The 22377-nt window shown below is 49.7% G+C and overlaps 8 protein-coding genes across 8 annotated transcripts; 3 read left to right on the forward strand and 5 right to left on the reverse strand.

The window, feature by feature from the left end:
* Positions 1 to 18: 18 nt before the first annotated feature.
* Positions 19 to 3920, forward strand: EDB91DRAFT_1253427 (P-loop containing nucleoside triphosphate hydrolase protein; the record flags this gene model as incomplete). The annotated part of the gene is made up of 26 exons (XM_041323647.1): positions 19 to 43; positions 91 to 276; positions 334 to 393; positions 449 to 494; positions 553 to 589; positions 635 to 668; positions 723 to 737; positions 791 to 867; positions 918 to 966; positions 1024 to 1115; positions 1162 to 1176; positions 1232 to 1707; positions 1759 to 1828; positions 1887 to 1936; positions 1992 to 2029; positions 2084 to 2101; positions 2152 to 2174; positions 2221 to 2245; positions 2302 to 2423; positions 2470 to 2511; positions 2570 to 2969; positions 3031 to 3195; positions 3255 to 3320; positions 3374 to 3438; positions 3490 to 3614; positions 3668 to 3920. 26 exons carry the CDS (start codon positions 19 to 21, stop codon positions 3918 to 3920), a joined length of 2574 nt encoding a protein of 857 aa, XP_041172217.1.
* On the reverse strand, positions 3538 to 5254 carry EDB91DRAFT_1228350 (carbon-nitrogen hydrolase). Its single transcript, XM_041321020.1, has 5 exons — positions 5178 to 5254; positions 5066 to 5115; positions 4961 to 5013; positions 4161 to 4892; positions 3538 to 4111 (listed from the first exon to the last, which is right to left on the reverse strand). Exons 1-5 carry the CDS (start codon positions 5223 to 5225, stop codon positions 3981 to 3983), a joined length of 1014 nt encoding a protein of 337 aa, XP_041172218.1. The 5' UTR covers positions 5226 to 5254; the 3' UTR covers positions 3538 to 3980.
* A 708-nt stretch (positions 5255 to 5962) lies between these two features.
* On the reverse strand, positions 5963 to 8221 carry EDB91DRAFT_1253429 (uncharacterized protein; the record flags this gene model as incomplete). The annotated part of the gene is made up of 6 exons (XM_041323648.1): positions 5963 to 6464; positions 6621 to 6935; positions 6986 to 7314; positions 7346 to 7901; positions 7957 to 8027; positions 8078 to 8221. The coding sequence occupies 6 exons, from the start codon at positions 8219 to 8221 to the stop codon at positions 5963 to 5965; spliced, it is 1917 nt and encodes a 638-aa protein (XP_041172219.1).
* Positions 8222 to 9473: 1252 nt separating this feature from the next.
* Positions 9474 to 10823, reverse strand: EDB91DRAFT_1253430 (uncharacterized protein; the record flags this gene model as incomplete). Its single annotated transcript, XM_041323649.1, has 7 exons — positions 9474 to 9699; positions 9758 to 10182; positions 10222 to 10356; positions 10406 to 10496; positions 10554 to 10638; positions 10687 to 10729; positions 10788 to 10823. 7 exons carry the CDS (start codon positions 10821 to 10823, stop codon positions 9474 to 9476), a joined length of 1041 nt encoding a protein of 346 aa, XP_041172220.1.
* Positions 10824 to 11184: 361 nt separating this feature from the next.
* Positions 11185 to 13361, forward strand: EDB91DRAFT_1161568 (tRNA methyltransferase complex subunit Cpd1). Its single transcript, XM_041319842.1, has 8 exons — positions 11185 to 11454; positions 11552 to 11618; positions 11681 to 11951; positions 12274 to 12376; positions 12429 to 12526; positions 12586 to 12644; positions 12701 to 12791; positions 12850 to 13361. Exons 2-8 carry the CDS (start codon positions 11565 to 11567, stop codon positions 13257 to 13259), a joined length of 1086 nt encoding a protein of 361 aa, XP_041172221.1. The 5' UTR covers positions 11185 to 11454; positions 11552 to 11564; the 3' UTR covers positions 13260 to 13361.
* Positions 13305 to 16767, reverse strand: EDB91DRAFT_1313741 (Rad4-domain-containing protein; the record flags this gene model as incomplete). Its single annotated transcript, XM_041325138.1, has 11 exons — positions 13305 to 14018; positions 14077 to 14277; positions 14337 to 14423; positions 14473 to 14528; positions 14586 to 14667; positions 14720 to 15053; positions 15109 to 15200; positions 15250 to 15587; positions 15640 to 16345; positions 16400 to 16479; positions 16575 to 16767. The coding sequence occupies 11 exons, from the start codon at positions 16765 to 16767 to the stop codon at positions 13350 to 13352; spliced, it is 2838 nt and encodes a 945-aa protein (XP_041172222.1). The 3' UTR covers positions 13305 to 13349.
* A 147-nt stretch (positions 16768 to 16914) lies between these two features.
* EDB91DRAFT_1161580 (uncharacterized protein) lies at positions 16915 to 19195 on the forward strand. The gene is made up of 5 exons (XM_041319843.1): positions 16915 to 17013; positions 17067 to 18314; positions 18367 to 18517; positions 18574 to 18772; positions 18831 to 19195. The coding sequence occupies exons 1-5, from the start codon at positions 16963 to 16965 to the stop codon at positions 19033 to 19035; spliced, it is 1854 nt and encodes a 617-aa protein (XP_041172223.1). The 5' UTR covers positions 16915 to 16962; the 3' UTR covers positions 19036 to 19195.
* EDB91DRAFT_1207824 (uncharacterized protein) lies at positions 19196 to 21152 on the reverse strand. The gene is made up of 3 exons (XM_041320726.1): positions 20848 to 21152; positions 20297 to 20791; positions 19196 to 20246 (listed from the first exon to the last, which is right to left on the reverse strand). Exons 1-3 carry the CDS (start codon positions 21053 to 21055, stop codon positions 19624 to 19626), a joined length of 1326 nt encoding a protein of 441 aa, XP_041172224.1. The 5' UTR covers positions 21056 to 21152; the 3' UTR covers positions 19196 to 19623.
* Positions 21153 to 22377: the final 1225 nt, after the last annotated feature.

The following is a 22377-nucleotide window of genomic DNA, read 5'->3' on the forward strand; positions in this document are numbered from 1 at the left end:
TGACATACATCCCCAACGATGAGTACTAGTTATGATGGCTTCGGTACGAACTGAGGCACTAATTAACACAGAGAACTCATCTTATCCCAGACATCGAGGAAGACTTTACACTGGTACCTGAAGATGCTCTTCAAAACCTGGCGCCAAAGGATGACGAGCTGCAACAAAGGGCTGCGCAAAAGGAAGCAGAGAAGGCGACAAATTGTGCTAGGTTCGTCGGTTATATCCCTGGCTCGTGTCGTAGCTCTTACAACTTGCGCAGAATCTTGACAGAAAGTAAGCTCCCAGCCACTGCCATGATCTGGGGCCACTGATGTGACCAATGATGGTCAGCTTTCGGTCACGCTGGGTACAAGGGCAAGCAAAAGGAAATTATTGAGGCCGCTATTTCTGGTGTGTCATGGCACAATCTTGCCGAAAATCTGCGCCAATGTGGTTTACCATACAGGATTGGATGTCTTTGTGTTAGCACCGACGGGAATGGGCAAGGTAGGGTTTGGCTTGCAAATAAATATCAACAGATCGACCATTATATCTCACAATAATCCACAGAGCTTGTGCTTTCAGACTTCCAGCAATCGCAGATAAGGTATGTTTTCAAACTCATTGCTCGACAGGAGCTGACTTACTGTAGTTCGGTATCTCCATCGTAGTTTCACCACTATTGGGTCTGTAGAATGGGTCAATCGAGGTTGGTATAATATACTGACCCATCAATGCAGCCCTGATGAAAAACCGTGCGTTGGGTGTCTGTTCGTCTTTCCATCCGAGACTGGACTGCATTTTGCAGAAGTATCGAGTCTGCGCCGCAAGGGGCTCCCTGCAGTTTCTTGGACATCAGACACGCCGAAGGGTGAACGAGATCAGGTATTATTGCTGCTTTTCTATACTTTGAGTTGCTGAGACACGTCCCATAGATTATCGAGGACCTTGAATCAGGGAAACCCCAAACTCGTCTTTTATATAGTGAAACTTTCGTGACCTAGAAAGCAGATGTGGCGAGCTGATTACAGCTTCCCGTAGCCACACCTGAAAAACTGTGCACGCGTGAAATGATGCGTCTCCTTGAGGTCGTTTACGCCGAGGGCGAACTTAACAGACTGGTTGTGGACGAGGTGAGAGCTATCTCTAAAAATCTGATACCTGCTCATCCATTCATAGGCGCACTGCATCTCTGTGGGCATTGTACCCCATTTCTCTCGGGATTTACTAACAATAGCCATGACCACAGGAGTGGGGCCACGACTTTCGTGAAGAGTATCGCAAGTTAGGTGCTTTCCGGGAAAGGTTCCATGGAGTGCCCATCATGGCCCTCACAGCAACTGCTACCGCGAGGTATGTCCTTCATACCGCAGGTATTTCCCTACTTGATTATGGCCCTGCCGTTCGGTACATACGTTCGGTTTGTGATGCCTCCAGTGTTCAAACAGACATCATACGTAACCTCAAGATGTCGGAAGAAAGACTATTTACCGCTACGCACCCCTTTAATCGTGCTAACTTATTCTACGAGATCAAATACACTGCGGCGCTCGACTCCCTATCTCGTATGTCAGCCGTGCACGACTTCATAATGACCCTACACCGTCGTCGGGCCCGACCGAGCTCTGGAATCATCTACTGTCGTACCCGCCTGGCGTGCGATGAGCTATCGGCCTTTCTGAGGGGAAAAGGAATCAGTGCTAGGCCATATCATCGCGGAATTAGGTGCGTCCGAGGCAGCTAAAGCAACGTTCTTGATGGGATGACGGTATAAAGTTCTCATACGCTTGATAAGACATTGAGCGAATGGGAAGCAGGTGGAAATGGCGATGGTGGTGTTGACGTGGTGTGTATTCTCCATAATCTTCAGTCGTCTCTCTCAAAATGCTTGCTTGAACTACAAGGTATGCGCAACCATTGCTTTCGGAATGGGGATCGATAAAAGCGATGTCCGGTTAGTGCTCTCTTTCGGTTTGTGCTATCTTTAGACGCTAACTCTGGTGATCAAGGTATATCATTCACTACGACCTTCCGAAAAGCTTCGAAGGTGTGTACCTTTCATCAGCCACTGCGAAGAGGGAACTTGACGTATCATGCTCAGGGTATTATCAAGAGACAGGTACAACTATCTTCATTCGCCAATCTCATTCTAACTGGTTTCTCTAACAGGACGAGCAGGCCGCGATGGCTGCGTGAGTTTGTCTCACATCTCATCTTCTCCTGCTTATTTCCCTTTAGCCATCCAAATGCGTCCTCTATTATTGTAAGGTCGCCATTTTATGCCAGCGATCATAAATAATGCCAGAACACAACTTACAGCTCGTGAAGATGCCTACCGCCTCCGCAAGTTAGTATCTGATAGCCATGCTAAGAGACAGCACGTAGCAAGCAACATGTACGGTCCTCAACCTAGTCAAAGATCCATCGATAGTTTCAGTGCAGTAAGTGTCTTTTCTATGCTGGTGTCAGAAAACTGACGAGCTCCAGTTGATTAAATTTGCGGAGAACGCGACTGTGTGCCGACACGTGGTTAGTCTCTTGCTGATCACTATCTGGCTTAGTTTGATCTAATCCGAACTATTCCAAGTCCATCTGCAAGTATTTTGGTGAAGAAATCGACGCTCACGATAAGGAGGTCGTCAAGAGCTACTGTGATAATATGTGTGATGTGCGTCTTTTCCTTTCTTCAGTGCAAACCAGGGAATTGAACACGCCCAAGGTCTGCAAATACCCTGATAAAACCCTGCGCAGAAAACAGAATCTCTCCTCAGAGGACCACGTTGCTGCACTGTCGCACTCACGCTCCTTTAATGGAGATGCACTGGACGACGACGACAGGGGTTCATTTTTGGCGCCTCAGAAGCCTCCTCCTGGTCAGCGCAATGTTGTTGTACAGACAGCAAATGGCGGGTTGAAGAGGGCCAATGCCGGTCCTGCCGGTTCGTCCACGAAGAAGGCAAAGCTAGAGCCCCTGCCACCTGCATTAAGTGAGCAAATACACGTTCCAATATTCCAGTTCGGTTAAGAGTCTACCTGACACCGTGATAGTCACGAAACCTTATAGTTCTGTCAATACCCTAAGGAAGCCATTCAAAACACCGTTCAAGGTGCCGTTCAAACAGCCTCCACAAGAAGCGCGTGTTATAGAGTCCTCGGATGCTAAGCAAACTACCCAAAAGATGAAGGACGAAACCACGATGATGACGAGATTGAGTTCGTCGAGGACAGCTTCAAGTCTGCTCGGCAAACTTCCTGGGGAGAGTTGCCGCAAGACGATGTCCTGGAAGAGGAGCCAACGGACGTCGGGCAAAGTTGTGGTGATGCCTCCATCGATAATGGTGTGTCCAATGCGAACCATAAAAATGAAGCTTAGTATCTTAACATCATTCAGAACCTCAAGCAGACCTACCCGAGATTGATATCGAACTGGAAGCGAGCATCTCCAAGAAGATACCCGTAAGTCGACACCTTACATGGCGCACTATAATGATGTACAATACTGGTTAGGAACCAGCGCGGAAGGAAGTCTTCCACAGTCTTAGGCAAGCTTTACATAGAGCCCTCCGTTGGAACGATAGTGATGATGGAATGTGGGTCAATTTGAGCAACGCTCCATCCAACACCGAAGCAAGGTACTCCTAACGTGTTCACGAAGCGCCCGTCCTGACGATCTTGGCTGGCATAGACATCTTGTCCTGGCAGAGACTGCTAAAGAGATAGAGTACTCTGTGCACACAATGTCTGCCACCGAGTCTGGTTATAAACAGAGAGCAAAGGCGAAACTGGACGTGGTCAAGCTCATGGAGCGCAGGGAAAGTCTTTGGCCGATTGGCGCGGCTTATTATGATGAGGACGAAGAGGAAGCAATCGAGATGATAGGATCGTTGAGGAGCATTTGCAGTCGCTGGAGAAAGATTGGTAAAAGAAAGGCTCCATAATCTCCTTCACCTCTCCCGTATGGACGTGGACGACATGCAATATCGAACATCATTACCATCCTACTGTACTGCCATTTTTGCAGTCCAGACACTGACACCTTCTTCCCTTTGACCCATCAAATGCAGGACTCGCGGCCGGCCGGACCCTCGGCGAAGGGACATGAGAACAGACGATCCCGCAAATCGTTTCCCTAACAATAACAATGTACCCATGCTGAGGCCATAAGCTAACAAACTCACCACCTTCATCTCCAAAACGGTTGCAAATAACAACTAGTACTTCGTCGTGCAATTTACGTTCGCCTGGTTTCTTGTCGCTTTCATTTGTCGCGTTCCGAACGGTCGCCCACAACGGGTTCAAACGCATCGCCCAGTAGTTCATTACTTTCCAGCTTGGCTCCATCTCATCTGCATCTTCGATCTGTTCCGGTATTGTGTGATCAGAAGAATCAGATACTGATTCTTCTTCTCCTTCTCCTTCTTCGTCAGGATGCAACCATGCATTCAGAAGTATCAAAAGCCGCGTGCCCGATCTTATACAATGTTGCGCGAGTTCATACGGGCCGTCCTCAAGCGACTCCCACACGGCTGGATCTTGTACATTAAGGTCATTGCAGATCGCAAGCGTGGTCGGACCGAGAGGATGGGGAAGCGTCATTGTCGTAAACCCAGTTCCAGAAACAGCCCAAGGAAGATCAGCTTTAAAGAGATTGGTCTTGCGATATCCCCCAACACGCTCCCCTGTGGGACCGTACATGACTGCACTGTTTGCACCGATGCGGGGCTGATGAAACGATAAGGCGTCGCCTCCGAGTGGAGGGGCGTGTTCATGTGCTTCGAGCTTCTCAGGATACCCAGCTACCACAAAACATTCAAGAGAACGTGCTAGCTCCGCACAGAATGTGGATGTGGGTCCTGTATGCGGGTGTTCAAGGTACGGTGTGATAGCAGCTGTGTCCGGAAACACATAGCCTGAGCGCCGCGGTGGCATGTTCAGAAAAACCCAAGGCAGTGACAATAAAGCACGACGACCGGCTCACCGGAGAAAATCATCTCTGGGAAGCATACGAGATCAACAGATCTGGGTCTTAATCTAGTAGCAGGTCGTCAGGTCATCTTCTAACGTGGAGCATGAGGCTGCATACCCCTTGCATAATTGTCCGGCTTTAGCGATATTGGCTTTCACTTGGCCAAGCTTGTGGATCATGATGTTCGATTATGGCCACTGTATTCATCCCCGAGGAACTGCGCACTGACCTTTGGAGCAAACTGCACGACCGCCACACGTAGCTGTGCAGGCATCATGATGAGCCTGGTGGGAGAAAGACCAAAACTTGAAATACCGATGGACCCCTTTCCCAGCGCTTCGATTGAACCTCATGCCACTTGAGTATCTCAGCGTCGAAATTCAAAGGTTATAATCAAGGTATTACGAAGAACGAAGGATAGGAGTGAGGTAAAACAGCATCTATTCGTCTACCTATTATTAACGATCATCCTTTCGAACATGCACAGATCTTCAATTAAAACTGTCTGCCCCACATACTACCCCATTGCCAGCACATTCCTCGCATGGCAGGAGTCCCCACATGAGGCCCGTAAATAACGGGTCTCCTAACTGCCACCCCGAGGGCCTGCAGTCAAGAGCCGCGATTCCACTCTTACGTTGGTTTACTCTTGCCCAGTCAGGGTCACCTAGTCAACGAGAACATGCCTCGTGTCATCCCAGGTAGACCCACCTTGTCCCCCAGAGCTAGGATTCCACAAAGCGGGGAACTCTGGAGGAGAGGCGATGGGCTGTCAACGAGGTTTAAGAAGTCGATCACTCACTCAAGCTGGAAGTGATTTTTCGGATTAGAGAGGGGAGTATCTGCAAAAACGAGACCATCCAAAGAAATATGAAGTAAAATGACAAGAAAGCCACAACGATCCGAGAAGCGAGAAACGAATAACAAAGCGTTCAACACAGAATAAAGCCAAAACAAGTATAATATAATGGACACCACTTGCATAGTAGATGTAGGGGAATAGCTCACAGACATTCACTGATCACGAGACCGCAACGAGGGACCACTGGTAGAGAGCTCGGCATCTCGAGATCCCGGACGTGAATGAGGTTCCTCTCTTGCAGCTGAGGGAGCGGGATAGGCATTCATTATGCTTGCAAATGTTGCAGGCACAGGCTGTGGGGCTGGCGCATTGGCACCAGCAAGATATGGTGACTGTTGTTGTGGGGGAGACGATGCCTGGGAGGTAGGTGTCACGATTGGTGGTGAAGGATTTGCGTGCTGACGGGTGCCATGTGAATGAGAGCTACTCTGTCGTCTGTCTTCGATATCCCTCTGTGAGGGAGGGCGGTACTCGTGGATGCTTAGAGTGTCGGCGGATTGAGGTGGTGGAAGGACGATGGTTGTGAAAGGCTGCGATTGCAGATGTGGGGGAGGGTGCGTATAGGGAGGATTATCATCAGCGTGTCCATCGGCGACATTGGATTGGTCTTCTGGAAGTGCAGGAACGACGGCCGCGTGTCTACCGCCTAAAGGTCTGTGTCATAATCGTGTCACAATTCAGAAAAAAGGATAAGAGGAGAATGAAAAAGAGCGGCCAGCATGAACAGTAGTACGACCCGCGGTACCCGCTGGTCCGCCTCCCACTCCAGCGATTCTAAAGACTACACCGGCCATAGGAATAATCACTCACCCTCCCTCAACAAAGTTTTGCCATACGTAATCGCGCAAGCGATCGGCATTTGGCAGCTCTTGGATCAGATGCTTGATTGTGTTTTGTCCTAGCCCAAAGAAGTCGGGGCCTGAGACAGAATTCGAGTGTTGGCGATTGCGGATAGTATTGGCTTGCTTCACAATCGTAGACCATGCGCCGGTGGCGGTGCCTGCGATTTGAGGACGATCGGGGACATCCGATGCGACGATCTTGAACTTGGGTCCATCCCCGCCATCGAGGATTGAGCAAGTGTAGATCGCATCTGTCGTGGGATCCACCGTCGATGAGTATTTTCTGAAAGGAGATTGATTAAAAGCATTATTTTCTTCCAGATAAGTGCTCACCGTGTCACCTCGTATCCAACCGGGAAGATGTACCGCTCCGTGTGAAAATGCTCTCGCATGCAAACCTCTCCAAGTTGGTTCACTGTCATGATGCCGACGGTGAGGGGCAGTAATGGACGTCTCTGTTTATCACGTGGAACAGTAGGGATGCTGTAGCTCTTTGTTGTGACAGTATGAGCCTTCAGACGTTTAGGCTTGGCATGGCGCTGAACCTCGGTTGCGCGAGAGGATGACGTAGGTAAAGGGGGAGCCCCCATTTGCGGGGGTAATGAGGGGGACGGCCCAACAAGTGGAGGCGTATTTCTAGGAACAGGAACCAAGGCAGGGTGCTGTTCGCCACCGTTGGCACTGAAAGCGTACCGGATCATAATGAGTAGGTTGCTCATCATGAGGGGATATCAATGGAGAAAGTGATGATTGGGAGTGTGCCGCATTGCTTGAAGGAATAGCATCATTAGGTGAAGGGCGCACAGGAGGTTTGAGGCGAAGACGAGTGCCCTTGGTGGACACAAGAACAGGGGTTCCTGGGCCACCTCCTTCTACGGGAACAGGGATCATGGCCATGGGGGGCTGGCCAGGCGGAAGCTGGCCCATGGGCTCTTTTCCTTTAACAGCACCACGAGGACGCTTTGTTTGGCGACGGGCTTCACGAGCCTCTTCCTCTGCGCGGTCTCGATGTTCGTCTTCTGCGCGCTTGCGAGCCAACGGGCCGACATGCCGCGAAGTAAGAAGTGGATCGACCTCATGGTCGTCAGTTTCTTCTTCTGCCATTGCTTGACGAAGGTTTGATACGAAAAACGAACGAGCTTTCAAGGTTGAGAGGGAACGAGGAAAGGCACTGGATGGCGGATAAGGAACACCCGAGACGTTTGGCTCAGAGTGCGTTTCAAGCTCACGAATGCGGTCGAGCATCTTGCTGGAGTGGAGAGTTAGACGAGAATATGAGATATCGATATTGCAATGCCACGCACTCTCTTTCTTCCCGAAGTTTCACATTGCGTTCACCAGATAACCTCAACTCATGCTGCGCTTCTTTATGTTTCTAAAACAAAAATATATTAGTGAAATCATGATGGGACGATGGCTACTTACATCCTCTAACTCAAAATATCTCCGTTTTAATCGTCGATATTTATCACCGATTTCCTGGTTATCTTTTGGAGGGGCCGGTGGTGGTGGTTGCTGGACCACTGGCAACGGCGGCGGGCCCATGACGACATCAGCGGGCGGGCCCATCGTTGTGGACGATGAGCGACGACGAGACATGCAAGTTTGTGTGAAAAGTAGAAAAGAGACCCGCACAAGAAGCGCGCAAAGGTTAACCCAACCAAGCTCAAACACGACTACACAGCCTAGTCCAACAATACTTCATTTTGTCAATGTCAAACAACCGCATTGACGTTAGATGGTAAAATTTCAATTCCATTATCTCCGATAGTTATGAACCATTCTCAAGGTGTATCTTGTTTTCTTTTTAAGATTATAACCTCAAAAACTTGGACGCAGTAGCGGAATTTGGTGTTTTTTTTTCTCTCGAGAACTCGTCAACTTTGCCACGGGGAATCTGCCACGGCGTTGAGTCTGCCACATCATTTCACCATCCTATTGCTCCCGGAACCTTGGGCCACGCCACTACCACCTTCCTTTTTTCTATTTCTGGTAGTCACAATCCTCTATCAAATCGGACCAAAAGAAGTACAAAGGCAGTACCGAGATATCCTGAGCTATCATGTCTGTAAAATCTAATAGTCTTCTGAATCGTTAGCATACTACTTTCCTGCAACAACCACCAGAGCTTTTCTACGTCAGCTTACTCAGAGGACGCCATATGAGTGGAAGATAAAAATAGCACTACTGCTCGAGTCTTGTGCCTGTGCCTCCCACCACCAGACACCAAGAGATTTGCCTAAAACTTCAGTACTAATCAAGAAGGAAGTCCATACTGGTTGGCATCCCTATCATCAGGGATAGCCCAGTCGACCCGTAGCAATTCTGTACCGTCCCTGCTCAATATTTAGTGACCAGGGCCATGCTACTTTGCATCAGGAACCAGTATTCCTGTGAGCCTGATTTCCAAAATCCCTTCCACGCACGTGAACCATCAGGACTAGCCCAAATTGAAGGCTATGCGGGTTGCCGTCCAGGCGCGCTGCAACCGGAAGATAAACGGCAGGAAGGCTGGGAAAGACATATAAGGTGCTACAAGCATGTGTTGTGTTACGCTATACAATGTACACAAGGAGCGCACCCACAATGATAAGGAAGCGGCATTGAGGAATTCATTTAAAGGCACAGCGAAGGCTCCGCGAGAATGGGTTATGAGCCAGTGACTATAATTATTCAAATGATACATCATGAAGGGCGACAATCACAGCATGGGTAACTAGAGCGTACTATCAGGGGGAGCATAATACTGAGACAACAATCAGATGATTATGTGTACAAAGAAAATGGTGAGATAGTGGATACATGATATAGGCGTGTGAAATCATACTTGTGAAGTTGCACGAAGTATCAGTAATATTCCATCCGAATGCGCAGAGAAAATAGCGTCAACAGCAATTTCCTGATCAAAAGTGGTCGAAGGTGTCGAAGACTGTCGTGGGCGGGAAGTCCCAGGAGAATGAGAAGCGAAACGTGGGCTTGACGGCATTCGGGAGTTGATTCTTGCATCTCGGCGCCGTGATAGCGGCGGATCTTGTTCATTTTCACCCCTTGAATATTGAATATTAAAAAGAGAACAAGATACGGCCAGAAGAATCCGGAGCATACCGTGAATCTCTGCCAGAAAGTAATAGCACAAATTTACCAAAACCAAATCCCCCGTCGCTCGGTTGCCCTCGCTCGTTGACGCCCCATGATTTGATAACATCGATCCAGCTGCGCACACTATTTTCCGTGCGACTAGTGACAAAGTCGAAGAAACTCCGACCCAAGACCTTGGTAGTCGAGAGGAGAAGATCGTTGGAACAGTAAAGGACCGTGCAATGAATCGAGAAGCGGTCAAGGATGAGTGCCGATCTTGTGGACTGGGAGGGCAGCGGACTAAAACTAATTATTGCTGGTTTCTTGCCTCGGCTGCGGTCGGATGACGCATCACTAGTGTCCGTGTCTATGAATGGGCTAGGCAGCCGGCTGAAGAGAGGTCGTATATAGGACTTGACGACATCGGTGATGAATCGCACCACCGCTGACGACTTTCAGACAAGCAGGGATGAATAAAGCATGGTGCTTACCCTAAGCTCGAAGTTCTTCGCAGAAGGTGTGATGACCTCGACTTCTTGCGCAGTAGATGCATTTTGGAGCGCCTTTCCGCCTGGTGTGGCAAATGATATGCTGCCAACCACAACGTTGTGCACAACGGTCCGAGACTGAACCGAAATCATAAATTAAACTCGTCAGATCGAGACTACTACTTACAAACGCGCAAAGAATATATCCTTTGAAGGGATCTTTATGCTTTAATCGGAGGTATGCGAGGGCAGCGGCTTTGTCTTCGCAGATGGTGTCACTGATCGATGCAAAATTTAATAATTCATCGGGAAGTAAAATATATCCGTCAACGTACTAGTGCATCTGCTTTACCTGAGAGAACTCGTCGGGATGTACAAGCTCAAAACCAGGGCGGCCTATAAGCTCGCGGGGTTCAAAGCCTACAACAGTGTTAACGTCAGAGGGGAATTAAATGGAAATCGTCGCACCTAGGAGGTCGGATACCGATTCAGTGAGGAACAACCAGCGAGCCTAGATAAAAGGACTTTGCTCGGGGGCGCCGACACAAGCAGGTAATTATGAAACTTACATCCTCAGAGAAGTCTACGATAGCGACTTCGAACATCGTTGAGCTGGTGTCGTATAGTCTGAGGTAAAGAAGCACGTACTGAATGAAACGCGTGGTGTCTCCGATTCCATAGGTAGTCACGGTTTAATGGATACCTAAAAAAATTTCAAGGGGGCTGGTGTAGTTCGCGAAGTAGGAAGAAGGCGCGAATTGAGTGGGTAAATACACTGACGCTTACACCAGAAAATACCGTCGGAACTGACGGAGAGAAGTGAGGCTGCCGAGGTCGGGGGTCAGTGGTATTTATCTCTTCGTCAAATACAGGGAGACTTAGGGTTGTAGACCCGAAGACGCTTGAACAGAATTACCAGAGTCATGGTATTATTTTTTGGAGATTGAAAAGATTAGGTTGAGAGTCATTATAATTATGTAGCGTAGTATTACTTGGGTATTACTATTGATTCCAGAAAGGATACGCTTCCGTAATGAAATATGCGATAGATCTGAGCAACATAAGGCAAATATCCTCGTTCATCCGCCACCAGGTCGATTCAAACCGTGCAACGCCTGAACAACGCGGGGAGGTTCAAGTGGGAAATCGGAGTCGCCCAGCACTAGAAGCCCAATCCAAGTCTAGTGCCCTCCCCTTGCTGTCAAGTTTGTGCCTTGAGCATTTAATTTCATGATCGTGGGTTCACCAGATCTCACACAGGCGACAGCTCACTCAATCTCGACCCGGCTCAAACGTTGTATACTCACCTTGTCATTGGTCTGTTCATCTTTAGCCGAAAATATAGAATGTGGTCGACTGCTCGAGACGTCGCTGAAGGCGACCTCGTTATCATATGGCAGGCACGTTTTTCACCCTTCCTGGTTTTGGGGTAGCTCACATGCCTTTGATTGATTCATGTCAGACTCGAGAACTTATTCAGCCTTTGCTCATAACTCCAGGGAAAGACTTCAACTCCAGGTTTGGATATTACCGGCATGCCGACTTGGTTGGAATTCCATACGGGTCCAAAGTCGGATCTCGCAATGGCAAAGGATTCATCCATGTACTCCGACCTACCCCAGAGCTTTGGACGATGGCTCTTCCCCATCGTACTCAGATCTTGTATCTTGCCGATATCGCGTTTATCACCTCATGGCTTGACATCAAACGCGGAAGTCGTGTAATCGAAGCCGGTAAGCATCAAACATTGGACTTATAGCGGACAACGCTGCTCTTCTACTTGGCTGCCTCCACGATGCTGCACCACTCCTTTAGTTGGGTCACAGCGAAAAAAGACACGTGGATCATCGTTCCATTCCTTGTGCACTACGCCGCGTTGATGCAGCCTCTCTCGATTGATGAGGAGATTTACAACGTGTCTCAGATTGAAACTCGTTCTTCCTATCTCGTTTTTATGTTCATCTCTCTTTTATTACCTTTTCCTTAAATGCCTGTGCCAATCGGAAAATTGACCTCCGTGGGGTGGACACTCATTTCACTACGTACATTACGCAGGTACAGGATCGGGATCGTTCTCTCACTCCGTCGCAAGGACGATAGGGTCGGTTGGACATCTTTGGTCATACGAGTTTCACGAAGCCCGTGCAAACAAGGCGAAGTATGTAGCCTTCTACTTTAAGTCATAGGAAAGAATTTTAATAATATTCTAGGGAGGAATTTTCGCTCCACGGAATGACAGACATTGTGACCCTCACACATCGCAACGTGTGCAAGGACGGCTTCACAGTCGAAGACACAGTTGATGCAGGCACGTCTCTTCCTTATCATACAGATTGATTACCTGAGTCGATTATCTATTTTCTACAGTATTCCTCGACCTTCCGGCTCCGTGGGACGCTATCGAGCACGCCAAGAAGGCACTGAAGGTACGCCCACCGTTTGTTACTAATCAACATGTCCAATTCACTCGGAAATGAAAAAGAAAAACATCCCTACTCGTATATGCTGTTTCAGTCCATGCATGGAACAAGTCCTTCGAACAGTAAGCGCCTTAAATGATTCGGGTTTCACAGGTATATTTCTTCTAAAATTTAAAGCTATACGCAAGTCTCATCCATGTACCCCCGTTAGATATCACGATGTTTGAGACATTACTGAGGCCTCACGAAGTTCACCAAATATCGCTACAGCATTTAAACCACGCGATCGAGAAACTCAAGAAATCAGAACAAAAACGTGAAGACAAACGTCAACACCAGATCGCAAGGTCGAGTAAAAGAAAGCGGGACGATTTCCCGGAAACAGACGCTGACAACGCGGGAGGGAAAAGGCTCAGAACTCAAGAATCAGCGGAAGAGGAGGATGTTGACGTCCGCGATATCCCAGATGCGGTGGTGGACCCTGCCCAACCTGCCAACCAACCTGCACCAACCAAAATGTCTGTTTCAAAGGCGTCCCCCGACGTTCGGGGCCACACATCGTATTTAACTTTTGCCCGACTCGTTCCCACAGCTCCTTCAATTAACACGAGTGGAGAATAAAAATCGAGTAAAATTGGAGAATCATTCTGCTAATAGATCGATGACATAAATCATAAAGCTATAAAGTACAGAGAAGCCCCTCTAATAGATCTACTCTGCTATCGCTCTTCTAAACGCTCGCTCCAACTCGGCTTCCTCACGCAATTTAGCAGCGTTCTTCTGCGGGCGAGGCCGCAGGACTCTGCCGGGTGTCAGATTTGGGGTTCCCTTGCTAGAATTCCCGTCACGTGTAGAAGCTACACTGTCGAATCTATGATCGTCCTCTGATGCGCTGTCGGTGTCTTCTCTGATCCGCTTCTTTCCATTTTTCCGCTTTACAGACGAGTTGCGAGTAGAAGGGGTATTAGTACCGCTCTTCATTAGTGCCTTCGTTCGCCCGCCTCTCACTGTCCTCTCAGCGGGAGTAGTACTCGACCGACGTTCAGGCTCATCAGGAGCGACGATCTCCGAGGCCTGTCTCCTCAGGTCGTCTTCAGCCAGCTCGCGCATGGATTTTGGCACTGCGTTACTCCGCCGAGAAGGCACTTCAGTAGATGCCTCTCCCATCTCCACATCTTCCGCGAAATGAAGCGGCGAATCGCGGGGATGTGTATAAGACACGGCAGCACCACTATGCTCGGGTACAGCCTCATCGATTTCGGCGCAATCGCCACCGGTGGTCGAAGAGAGTAAGGACGAAGGCAAAACGGCGTGCTGATTTTTTGGGAGATGAAATGGCCTTACAACATCGTCCGCGGTAGTGAGGTACCCTCCTGGTTGCTGGGGGAAAGATCAGGGACACGTCCAGGTCATAGGTATGTATAGAAATGAAACATACTTCCTCGCCTTCATGTGCCTCAGCATTCTGTGTATCCAACCAATGCTGCGCCGTTGCGTCACCCTGATCGGATGCGTATTGCTTGCGAAGGCGATCTCGTATCCGAAGCCCTTGCACGAGACGTATCCAGCGCTTGTGAACTTGATCCAAACGTTTGACACGAGCTTTCTCCTCTGCATCATTTTCAGCTTCCAGATAAGCCTGTAGACAAGGTTGAGTTCAGTGAACACAGCAAAGGATCCGTGATGTGGCAAGTTCACCTCCACTATGATAGTTTCGTTCTCCTCGGCCACAACAATTCCCTCAATTATTGGGATAGCTCTCCGCTTCCTGAATTCAAAACCAGTCTGGAGGGCTTGTCAGCGCGAATGGAACGGATGCAAGTTTATGACTCACCACTGCTTCTGCATAGTCAAAGCCAAGGCGCTTGGCCACTTTGGCAACGCCTTTAACTGAAAATGATCACAATCAAGCTCCGCGCAGCAGCAATCGCCGATTTAATCACGTACACGGAATATGAACGCTGCCCTCAGGGAGCATTGACGGAACATACAGATCAATGTTCCCAAAATCGTTCTTAGGGACTTTTCCCTGTGAACACGCATATCAACCATCTGTTAGAAGTCACCAATACTAAACATACGTCAACGACTGGCTTGGGCTGGTAGAGCTCCGTCTGAGACCTTGCGTATAGGCCTTGCATGTCCTCCTGGCCATCTCCACCGTGGGCATCTGTTCTTGCTTTCTCAAGTGCAACTTCCATTTCCCGCTTGCGACCAATAGTGACAGCACGTTGCTTGACCATCTTCATGGGCTGGTTGCCTTCCCGAACCACGCGCCCTTGGCGCATCCAATTTTCCGCGGTCTTCAGAGATATTACCGACGATCGTGGATACACAGGTTCGCCCCGGAACTTCCCCAATTCGACAGGAGGATCAATAACCTCTTCGCGTTTCAGATGCCGTGAGAGTACATATCTAGACTTTGAAATTAGGATAATGCACAGAGAAGTAGGTAACATTACGCTTATACAAAGGATGGCCCTTAAATCCGGCAAGAGTGGTGGGCATGCCCTCGGTAAGTTGATGGTTATACAGTTCTGTGTCCTCGGTGTCATCACGTTGCTACAAGATCCGTGAGACTGCGTTTACAAGCACAGAAGACATGACACACCAATCGATAGGGTCTAGTGACTAGCCGCACGATACCATCCCACCACTCTTTCCGCCTGCCTATCCCAACTCCTTGCACCTTCGCCACTTTAGCAGTGTAGTCTTTGGCATACCGTGCTGTCACGTCCCGGCCGAAACCATCCTCTTCTAGGGCCACTACGTAAATCATGCGATTTTCTTGCGGTACCACATTCCTGAATGCGTTCTCAGCGGAAGGGTCAAATACCTGACGCTTGTTGACGAAGCCACGAATGGGATCGATAGGTAGCCACCGGCCGTCTGCACGTGAAAAGACTTCTGTCCAGAACACAGGAGGCGTGGTTGTAGGGTCGGGGGCAGCTATCCAAGTACAAGATGACTTTTGATGTGTCTACTGAAATATCTAACATACCTTTGGGTCCAAGGTGTGTGCTTCCCCGACTTTCAGAAAAGTTCCTGGTCTTCCTGAGCCTGATGACCGGCCGCGCCTTCCCTTTTCCTTTCATTTGACTTCGAGCCGGAGTCCCCCCGGAGGATGGGTCGCCTAGATTGGCTTCCATTTCCGCTTGCGGCTGGGGGTCAGTTGTTTTCGCGCCTTCAAAATCGCTGTCCTGAGATAAAACATCAGAGTCTCTGGCTCTCTGCTTCCCCTTCTGTCCAGGTGGGGGGCGATCTTTGACCGAGGTTTTGAATCTGGATTTTCCGACACCAGACTGCCATGGAATGCTCTGAAGACTGACAACCAATCGAGCAGGGATTTCCAGTGCTCGACACAACGCCGTGAATAATTGTGCGCTTGTATCGCGAGAACCACTTTGCATCAAGGCGTGTTTCATAAGACTATTTGGACTCCGAATACGCTCCACGTCGTCGCTTTCCTTGTCGTCGAAGATTGCATTCCCACGCAGGGCAAGGTCACGCTTGTTCTGGTCGAAAGTCCTGTTTTTGATGTGTCCTGTAGGAAGAACGCTGAAAAATGTGCTCGTCCACCATTCTACCAAGCGAGTAACTGCGGCTTCAAATAACCGACCTCGCTTATTCTGGTCAGGTACACGAGACTTGTGTATTAGAGCAAAACCATTCTGAAGATGAAGTGGTGTTAAGGAGAGGAGTCGAGCCTGAAAAGTATTGACGGTCGATTAAGTGGACAATACAGAGAACAAGTCACACACGTGAAGAAGCTCATCGTTCAGCCACTTATTCCGCACTCTAGCATTTGCAAGGAGGCAGACAGTGTGAACCTTGTGGGTTCCTGGTCCTTAAGATGCGCTCAGCTCGTGCTGCTGCTGCCGCTGCCTTCCTGGATGGTTGTGTGTCAGCTCCTACGGGAAGCCATGTAAAGAATACGAAGTAACTTGGAATCATCCTTCTTCGTCCCAGAGTGTAAGGTGATTTCAATGTTTGCGCGTGGTGCCGGTCCTTCTAACTGGAGTTCCAACTCTGGGTAGGTTTCATGAATTTGCTGAGGAACATCGACCTCCTCCCACTCAAAGTCTTCTTCGCTGCTATCTCCTGAGATAGACTGATAGTCTAGCGCCATAGTGAAAAAATACTTAGTTGGTGGACAAGAGTCAAGCGGCTCACTCCTCCGCGAGTCACGCTTAATTGGTTGTCACGGCTCCGCGTCTATCACGTGGTGCATGTGACACACGGGTTTGTTCATGCTTACGTATTGAACTCCGCGACTTGATGTATTACTACCAACTTGAGCTGCTAAGCAGTGGAGATATCGAACATGCCAGCTGGCATGCCTTTCGCCACGCGCTTCAAGGAGGTCAATTTCGAGGTGAGCTACTACACAACAGTCGATCAATTAATATCTTACGTCCGTCATATAAGAACCTCATCGCAAATGCGGCGCAACGATCCGTTCAAGCAATCGGGCAACTAGCAACCCTTGCGTCAGATCAGGCTTGCCTCCCGAGTCAATATGAACGCATGATTCAAGTGGCGTACCTCTTGCTCGATGCCAGGCATATTCCATACGGCGAGAATGCGTCAGTCGATAATATAGAAGCTCCATGCGCTTCCCTCACTTTTATCGGTTCTACATTTTTCATCTGGATCTCGGACGATAAGATGTCGAGTGGCCTCATCGCAGACCTACTGAGTCACTGGAGCGACATTCGCCGCTGGATCATATATATTTATACCTCATGCATCCAGGAGGAGTCACTCCCCATCAACACTCGCCGGGACTGCAAGACCGCCGTTGTGACCTTGTTGGCGTTGACCCGCGATAGGATGTTAAGCGGTTGGTCGAGAAAGGTCGTCGCCGATACCAAGATAATGCCCTTGATATTTGCCCTTTGGAACCTTGAAACGTCGGATGCTCGTTTCTCATCTCACACGGGGCAATTCAATGCATATCGTGAATCTGTTGTCCTCAACTCCTGCTTCCTAATCTCGCACGAGACGAATACACCGATCGACTGGGATCAGGCTTTGCGCCCTTTTGGGGGAGAGCCAAGCCTCGTCTCGAGAACTGCGCTGGCGCATTTGTCACAAGAAATGTCACAACGTCACCTGGATCCAGAGTGTATAGCATGGGACGTACATATCGTTACAGCACTTTCGTTCCGCGATGACATGCGTGAGTCACTGCTAAGCAACGGAGCAATAATAACAATCACGGAGGTTATCCACCTCATCGTCGGACGGTCTTTCGATCCAGCAAACGTCACCTATGCGGCAAGGTGTATCTCCAATGCATCGCTGTTTCTCCGGATCCGTATGCAAGAAATGGACGGTATTCCATGGATGTCGGAAGCTATTCGGTCAGGTATTATCAAGGGATTGGTCAGATCCGAACGGTACATACCGTTCATGGACAACGACAAGGCTCGGGATGCACTTTCCGACATACTTCACTCCATCGTCCCCGCGTACACCGTCTATCGTTCCATGCTACTGCCCATAGCAAGAGCAGTGAATGAAGTGAAGGATCTTGGATTAGACAAGAGGCTGGATAAAAGTGGGAAATTATACGCAGGCTGGAAATGCCTGCTCGAAACGACCGAACGGCGAAGATTACTCAAGTACGATGGTCCTGACCAAGTTCACGTACAGACATGCCATAACGATAACGTGTGTCGGATCATTCATATTTTTGATGATACGTTGACGTACATATGATCAGTGTCGAAAAACAGTCACGACCGGTAGGCTCAAGCGGTGTGGAGGATGTCTCCACACGTATTACTGCAGTAAATCGTGTCAGCGGTATGACTGGAGGCGAGGAAAGCACAAGGCATACTGCACCAGAATTCAAGAACGTTCTGGTTGGTCTCGTGAGCGTCCTGCTGTGCTCGTTCAATGTCCGCATTAGCTTAGCATCTTTCTACAGTCGGAAGAATGTACGGCATATCACATCGCGACCTCAAATTCCTTGACTGCGTCATTGAAGACGAGCTGAAGAAACACAGAGCTCGCATCGCTAACCATGGGCTCAAAATCAACATCATAGAAATAGACCTCACCCATGGAGAACCAAACATCACCTTCGACTCCAGAGGTATCAACCCGAGCCCATTCAAAGCTCTTATGTCGATGCGAGCACTACGCGAATGATAATTGGAAACGCATGCGCCAACATTTTTCCAGGACCGACGAACCGTTTATCTTGGTCCGCGTGTTCATTCCAGGTGGGATATCAAGAAAGGCCGTCTTGCGGGCTATTCCGCTTTTCCAAGTACTGGGACATCCCGTGCGACAATCGCGGGTGTACGCCACTTACGTCTATACATGTTGTGGCAGACCGGGACAGGAGGCCAATAACAGTCCTCTAAGAAGTCTTACAGGAAGTTGACGAGTCGTGGAGTGAAGCAAACGAATGTGACCACCTATCGAAAAGTGGTGGTCATGAAATGGACTTGGACAATGTACAATGTACCATGTACGCAATACCTCAGCATCAGGCCGGGTGGTCACCTATGTATAGAATCAGATAACATTTATTCATTCACACTCATGAGGGCAACACTTCGAAGCGTCATGGAAAAAATACGGCGACAGCGTTGCGAGACGTGAGACGTGAAGTGACAGCATAAAAGGCAATAACCAAGACATGATGAAATGCGTGATATCGTGCAAGTAGCGTGAGCGTGAGGGGGATGAAGGTGTTGATAATGTGAAGGACAAATGTTGGGATGACAATAGCAATAGATAATAGCAAGTGAATGATGAAACTTGATGACGAGCAGGGTATGTATGCTCCAAAGGAGGGGACGGGAATACGACCAATCATAGCGACAGAGAAAACAGCAACCATGTGCACCGAAATATTATAACCAAAACCAAGTAAGTGATGCGAGTGTAAATGATGAATGAGCAATGAGCAAGTGGAAGTGGAAGTGGAAAAAAAAAATCAAAAGAATAATGAATTTGCTTATCAGAATCAAGCAACAATAGTGCGGGACATTCCTCTCGAGACCGTCCTTCCAGGCACTATCGCCTTGATCGCGCGACGAACGAGCGTAGCAGTAGCAGTGTTCCTGCTCTCCTCTTTTGACGAGCGTGACGCGCCTGCACTGCAGGACACGAAACCCAGCTCATCTACAGAGGGATTGCGCCACACGTCATCACTAGACACTGGCTGAGGCATCGCCCGCCGAGCCGAGTTAAACACCTTGAAGTTGCGCGGGTGGCTGTTTGTCGGCTTATACTCCAAAGTGGAGGTGTTGTGAGCAGGTTTGAGGTTGTCGGATTGGTATCCCTTTCCGACACGCTTGACACCTGTGGTAGACATCAGGAAGCGGTCGTATACACCCTCTACACGACGGCGGTCTGGCGAATTGATGACTATCTGCTCCCCAGACTTGCGCGGTGGGTAAGGCTCGACATGGAAAGGAGACGCGGTAAGATCGCCATCATCGAACAGAATCGACCGCCGTCTGATCGGGTTAGGAGTTTGCATCCCAGTCCCGTCCATATCACTCGACTGTCGCAAGATAGGAGGCGCGATGAAGAGATTGCGGTCCAGGATGGCGGACAACCGGGGTGTAGGCGTTGCTACTGCTTCTGCTTGAAACAATAAGCGACCACACCCGTAACACAAGCAAAGAGCCCACCTCTGGTAAGATCAAACTCCAATTTATCCAAAGGCCTAATATGCCTGTCCAAATTTCCATGAGACCGCGACTTTTCCCTTCTCTTCGACGGCGAGGCCAAGGTATCCATGTCATTCTCGTCAGCGGCCTTCGGCGAGCGCGTCGAGATTGTAGCGCGACGCGGGCGGCGGGGGGTCTGAGTAAGTATGTTGATGGTAGGCACAACAACACGCTGCGGGAACCCAGAGTCATTAAGAGACATATACCCCGAAAACGAGTTACTCTGATCTGCAAGAGCCGACCGTCCAGGGGAGAGTGGCACATTGGGATCATTACAGAAAATCTCACTCGCAGCAAGCACGCGCCGCGGGAGACGCGAAGACGAACGCGATGTGTTGACGCCACCGCGCACCTGCGAATTAGAGCGTGAGATGGGTGGTGCGAGAGGAAGCGCGGGGGGTGGAGTGATGCTGGTGGATGCAAATGCAAAGTTCTGGCGGCTTTCCTCGACGACTCCTAAAATTTATTTGCATGAGTTTTTCAACCCTTTAAGTCAGGGTTGAAACACCCACTCTCCACGTTCTGAATCCAGAGATTCATCCGGTCAGTAGCTGTCTCTCGTTCCTTCTCAGCAGAATCCTCGGGACGAATTTCCTCGTAGCTGAACCTCCCAGCTTCACCCGAGCGGCGCTGCTCGAACTCGATGGGCTCCGGGGAGGCACACCATACAGGCGTCGTACGACCATTTGTGATCTGGCCAAGCGTCGAGGATTTGTACATCCGAACACCTTTGTCTGCATCATCAAAGTTCAGAATCGGGCAAACGAGTAATAATGAGAGAATGGGGGACAAACCAATAGAAGCTTTCACGCTATGCTTGAGCCCCACGAAACCAGACTCGCTCGTCCGGGGCACCTCACTCGGGAGATTACACTCCGCTGCACACCATCATCAGCACATCCCAAACAAACCCACAAAAAGAAATACCCACCAGGCGCCGTCGACGCCGAATTAGTCCTATCAACCACAAGGGCCGAAATACTCCCACTCCCCATCGTCAACAACTGCGCACTCGCCCTCACTCCCATCTTCGCAATCTCGATATGCTCCGCGCTCAAATCCGCGCGATAGCTTGTGACGTTCGGATCAGTCTCTCCGTCCGTATCTGTCTCTTCTTTCTTCGCCTCGACTGTCACTTCATGCTTGACGTGTACTTCCACGGGACTCTTCTGGCCGCTTGAAACGGGACGAGGATGCTCCTCATGCACCTCCTGTACCTCCTCCCTTCCAATGACAGACTCCACTTCGTCATCGCTCAACTCTGTCTCATCATCATCATTCGCCGATGTCATGATAGACTCAGCCTCGCGCTGCATCTCCGTCAGCCTCTCCATCTCCCTCAACCGCTCGCGTTCACGCTCCCACTCGCGCATACGGTCACGCACGCTACCTTTGCCTATAGTCGAGGCCGTAGTATTGGCCACACCGCTGACATTCACGGCTGTCGATGCATTCGGGAGGTCTGCAGTGGACGCATTGGGGGTGCGGTGCTCGTTCAAACTCCCCCTAGACTGTATTCTCCCCGAGATTGAGGTCAATCCGCGAAACGCTTCTGACGTCCGTCTTCGAAAGATTCCGAAGATCCGGTCTTGACGCGCTCCTAATATCCGTCCTCGAAACATTCCGCAAGTCCGAAACGCTCCTCAAAGTGCCCTTCCCCCTCGCCTTTGGCAGCCCATGCGCGCCCAAATCCATGTTCTTGGCAAAGCCCGTCAAGTCTGCTAATACACCCGCACGAGAACGCGAGCGGGGTTTACGCCTGCTCATCTTTGGCGTGTTGTTCTGTTTGCTGTTGGGGGTGTTTTCTTTGCTGTCTGCGAGTGGCGAGTTTTCTTTGCGCGGAGTATTCTCCCTTCCTGCCCTTGCGCCCTTCTTTCTCGCGCCTTCCGTGTCCCTGAGCGCGAGGTTCGAAGGGATTCTCGATCCCTAGAGGTCTCCGAACCGGCGAGAGAGAATTGAGCGAGAACAACCCAGGGCTGCTGCTCGTATCACCACTCATGTATGTCGTATCGGGGCTGAGAGGAGCAGGTTCGAGTTTCTTT

Source organism: Suillus paluster, assembly GCF_016628075.1.
Source record: "Suillus paluster strain FC165 chromosome Unknown EDB91scaffold_85, whole genome shotgun sequence".
Lineage (NCBI taxonomy): Eukaryota > Fungi > Basidiomycota > Agaricomycetes > Boletales > Suillaceae > Suillus > Suillus paluster.

Excerpts from the sequence above, each read along its gene's own strand:
- EDB91DRAFT_1228350 (XM_041321020.1), bottom strand. The coding sequence starts at position 5,225 with ATGATGCCTGCACAGCTACGTGTGGCGGTCGTGCAGTTTGCTCCAAAG. Across the intron at positions 5,116-5,177 it reads TCGTGCAGTTTGCTCCAAAG|CTTGGCCAAGTGAAAGCCAA; the intron begins GTCAGTGCGCAG and ends ATGATCCACAAG. Across the intron at positions 4,112-4,160 it reads CCGTTTTGGAGATGAAGGTG|GGAAACGATTTGCGGGATCG; the intron begins GTGAGTTTGTTA and ends TGTTATTGTTAG.
- EDB91DRAFT_1161580 (XM_041319843.1), top strand. The coding sequence starts at position 16,963 with ATGCCAGCTGGCATGCCTTTCGCCACGCGCTTCAAGGAGGTCAATTTC. Across the intron at positions 17,014-17,066 it reads TCAAGGAGGTCAATTTCGAG|AACCTCATCGCAAATGCGGC; the intron begins GTGAGCTACTAC and ends CCGTCATATAAG. Across the intron at positions 18,518-18,573 it reads AGAACGTTCTGGTTGGTCTC|TCGGAAGAATGTACGGCATA; the intron begins GTGAGCGTCCTG and ends ATCTTTCTACAG.
- EDB91DRAFT_1161568 (XM_041319842.1), top strand. The coding sequence starts at position 11,565 with ATGTGGTCGACTGCTCGAGACGTCGCTGAAGGCGACCTCGTTATCATA. Across the intron at positions 12,527-12,585 it reads CGAAGACACAGTTGATGCAG|TATTCCTCGACCTTCCGGCT; the intron begins GCACGTCTCTTC and ends TATTTTCTACAG. Across the intron at positions 12,792-12,849 it reads AAATGATTCGGGTTTCACAG|ATATCACGATGTTTGAGACA; the intron begins GTATATTTCTTC and ends TACCCCCGTTAG.
- EDB91DRAFT_1207824 (XM_041320726.1), bottom strand. The coding sequence starts at position 21,055 with ATGTACAAATCCTCGACGCTTGGCCAGATCACAAATGGTCGTACGACG. Across the intron at positions 20,792-20,847 it reads CTGGATTCAGAACGTGGAGA|GAGTCGTCGAGGAAAGCCGC; the intron begins GTGGGTGTTTCA and ends AATAAATTTTAG. Across the intron at positions 20,247-20,296 it reads GGAGTTTGATCTTACCAGAG|AAGCAGTAGCAACGCCTACA; the intron begins GTGGGCTCTTTG and ends TGTTTCAAGCAG.